Below are 1,767 nucleotides of genomic sequence, written 5' to 3' on the forward strand. Positions count from 1 at the left end.
TCCCAGCCTCTTCACCCAGGCACAGGGAGGCGCCCAGATACCTGCTGTTGACCATGAGGATATGCTGCAGCACCTGCAGGCCGCTGGTTTCCGCGTGGGCCCTGGGCCCCCACAGGAACTCGAAGCGGGCGGGCTCGCTGCCGGGCACCTGCCGGTACTCCAGGTATCCTTCCTGCACCCAGACATGGGTGAGCAGCTCCCTGGGCTCCCCGTAGAGTATGTGCTCCCTGCCGGCATACACCCCCATGACACCCAGCTCTCTCCACACCTCCTCCTCAGGGGCGTGGTTGTCCTCCAGGAGGATCACCTTCAGGACCAGCACCAGGAGACCCGTCTTGGGCATGCCCTGCCTACCGCTCGGTGTATCATCACAGCTGAGTCCCAGGACGGCGAGCGGGATGTAGGAGTGCTCGCCGGGGTCCACTTCCTTCACGTCCACTCCAAAGACCAGCAGCAGGTGCTCACAGGCCTGGTGGAAGATCTCGGGGAACTGGTCCTGGTCGTCTTGGCTGACCGCCGTCAGCATCTCCGCCTGTGTGGTCGGCTGCTTGCTGTGATACTTGAGGAGCAGAAAGAGAACCAGCTAAGCCACCGCCACGCTGTGGGCATCTTGGAGCCAGGCCTGGGCCACTGCCGAGTCCCCGCAGGTGCTCGACCCCTCCTCATCAGAGTGGCTCCCCGGGGCACCTGCCATGTCAGCAGGGGAGGGGCAGCAGCTCTGCGGGCTCTGAGGAGAGCTCTGGGGAGGACTCAGGGACCCAGCAGCTGACCCCTCCTCCAGGGGCATCAGAAACAGGAAAGAGCAGGAAGAAGTGAGGGAGGAGGGGGAGGAGGGAGAGGAGGAGGTGGTGGACGAGGAGGAGGAGGAGGAGGAGGAGGAGTGAGATGGGGTTTCCTCCCCATCCTCAGCCCCAGAGAGGTGTGCATCCACCAGGCTCTCTTCTGGATCTTCTGTCAGCAGCCCGTGCTCACTCCTCTGCTGCAGGGGCACGTTTGTGAGAACCTGAAGAAAGATGAGAGGGGTCCTCAGGGTGCAGCTCAGCGCACAGAGCCCGAGGTCCCTGACCTGAGAGTGGGGTGGAGGGCCCAAGGGTCTTCTCTGGGGTGGGATGGGCCAGCCGCCGGCTCCACTTGCACAGCATGCACCTCACCTTGACAACTGGCTGGCACAGGTCTGCACCTCCTCTGCTCTGTGACCTCAGGACTCCTGCCTCAGACCAAGGCCTCAGCTCCAGAGCTCTTGCAGTCCCTGGAAGAGGGAGGGAGGGGGCGGGGCACCTCAGGGTGGGTGCAGGCTGCAAGCACCGCCCTGCCTCCCCCCCCTCCCCCCGCCTTGCTGCCAGGACATCCTGGGCTGGACGCTGTGCAGTCCACCACAAATCCAGCCCGAACCTTCTCCTTCTGGGCCTCTCTGCTGACAGCTATGCCCCTGGCAGGACTGGGCCCCACCCCTTCCGAGCCTGAGGCAAAAGACTCAGGACCAGACCACACAGCCCTGAGACTGGAACACAAGGAAGCCCCGGGGACACATCTGGACACACCTGCCAGAGGTCCCCAGGGGACGTCCCGCATCAGGAAGGATGGCCACATCCTGGCTTCCTTCCTTGCAAGGATGGGGGCCCCTCTCACTCTTCGCCTGGACCCCTTTGGGGGCCCAGGGAGTACTCACTGTGTGGACCTCAGCCCCCCCCTCCTTCTCCTTAAGCCAAGGCCTCGACCCAAAGACCCCAGAAGACAAAGTCAGGAGAAAGCAGTGCACCCACCCAG

The 1,767-nt window shown here is 64.0% G+C and overlaps 1 protein-coding gene across 1 annotated transcript; it reads right to left on the reverse strand.

Moving 5' to 3' along the window:
- Positions 1 to 7: 7 nt before the first annotated feature.
- LOC115284770 (melanoma-associated antigen 4-like) lies at positions 8 to 1,730 on the reverse strand (the record flags this gene model as incomplete). The annotated part of the gene is made up of 2 exons (XM_029931241.1): positions 1,152 to 1,730; positions 8 to 1,003 (listed from the first exon to the last, which is right to left on the reverse strand). A coding segment is annotated over exon 2 (519 nt), but the record flags the coding sequence as incomplete, so codon positions are not given.
- Between the last annotated feature and the right edge of the window lie 37 nt (positions 1,731 to 1,767).

The sequence above is a fragment of the Suricata suricatta genome, unplaced genomic scaffold (assembly GCF_006229205.1).
Source record: "Suricata suricatta isolate VVHF042 unplaced genomic scaffold, meerkat_22Aug2017_6uvM2_HiC HiC_scaffold_1972, whole genome shotgun sequence".
Lineage (NCBI taxonomy): Eukaryota > Metazoa > Chordata > Mammalia > Carnivora > Herpestidae > Suricata > Suricata suricatta.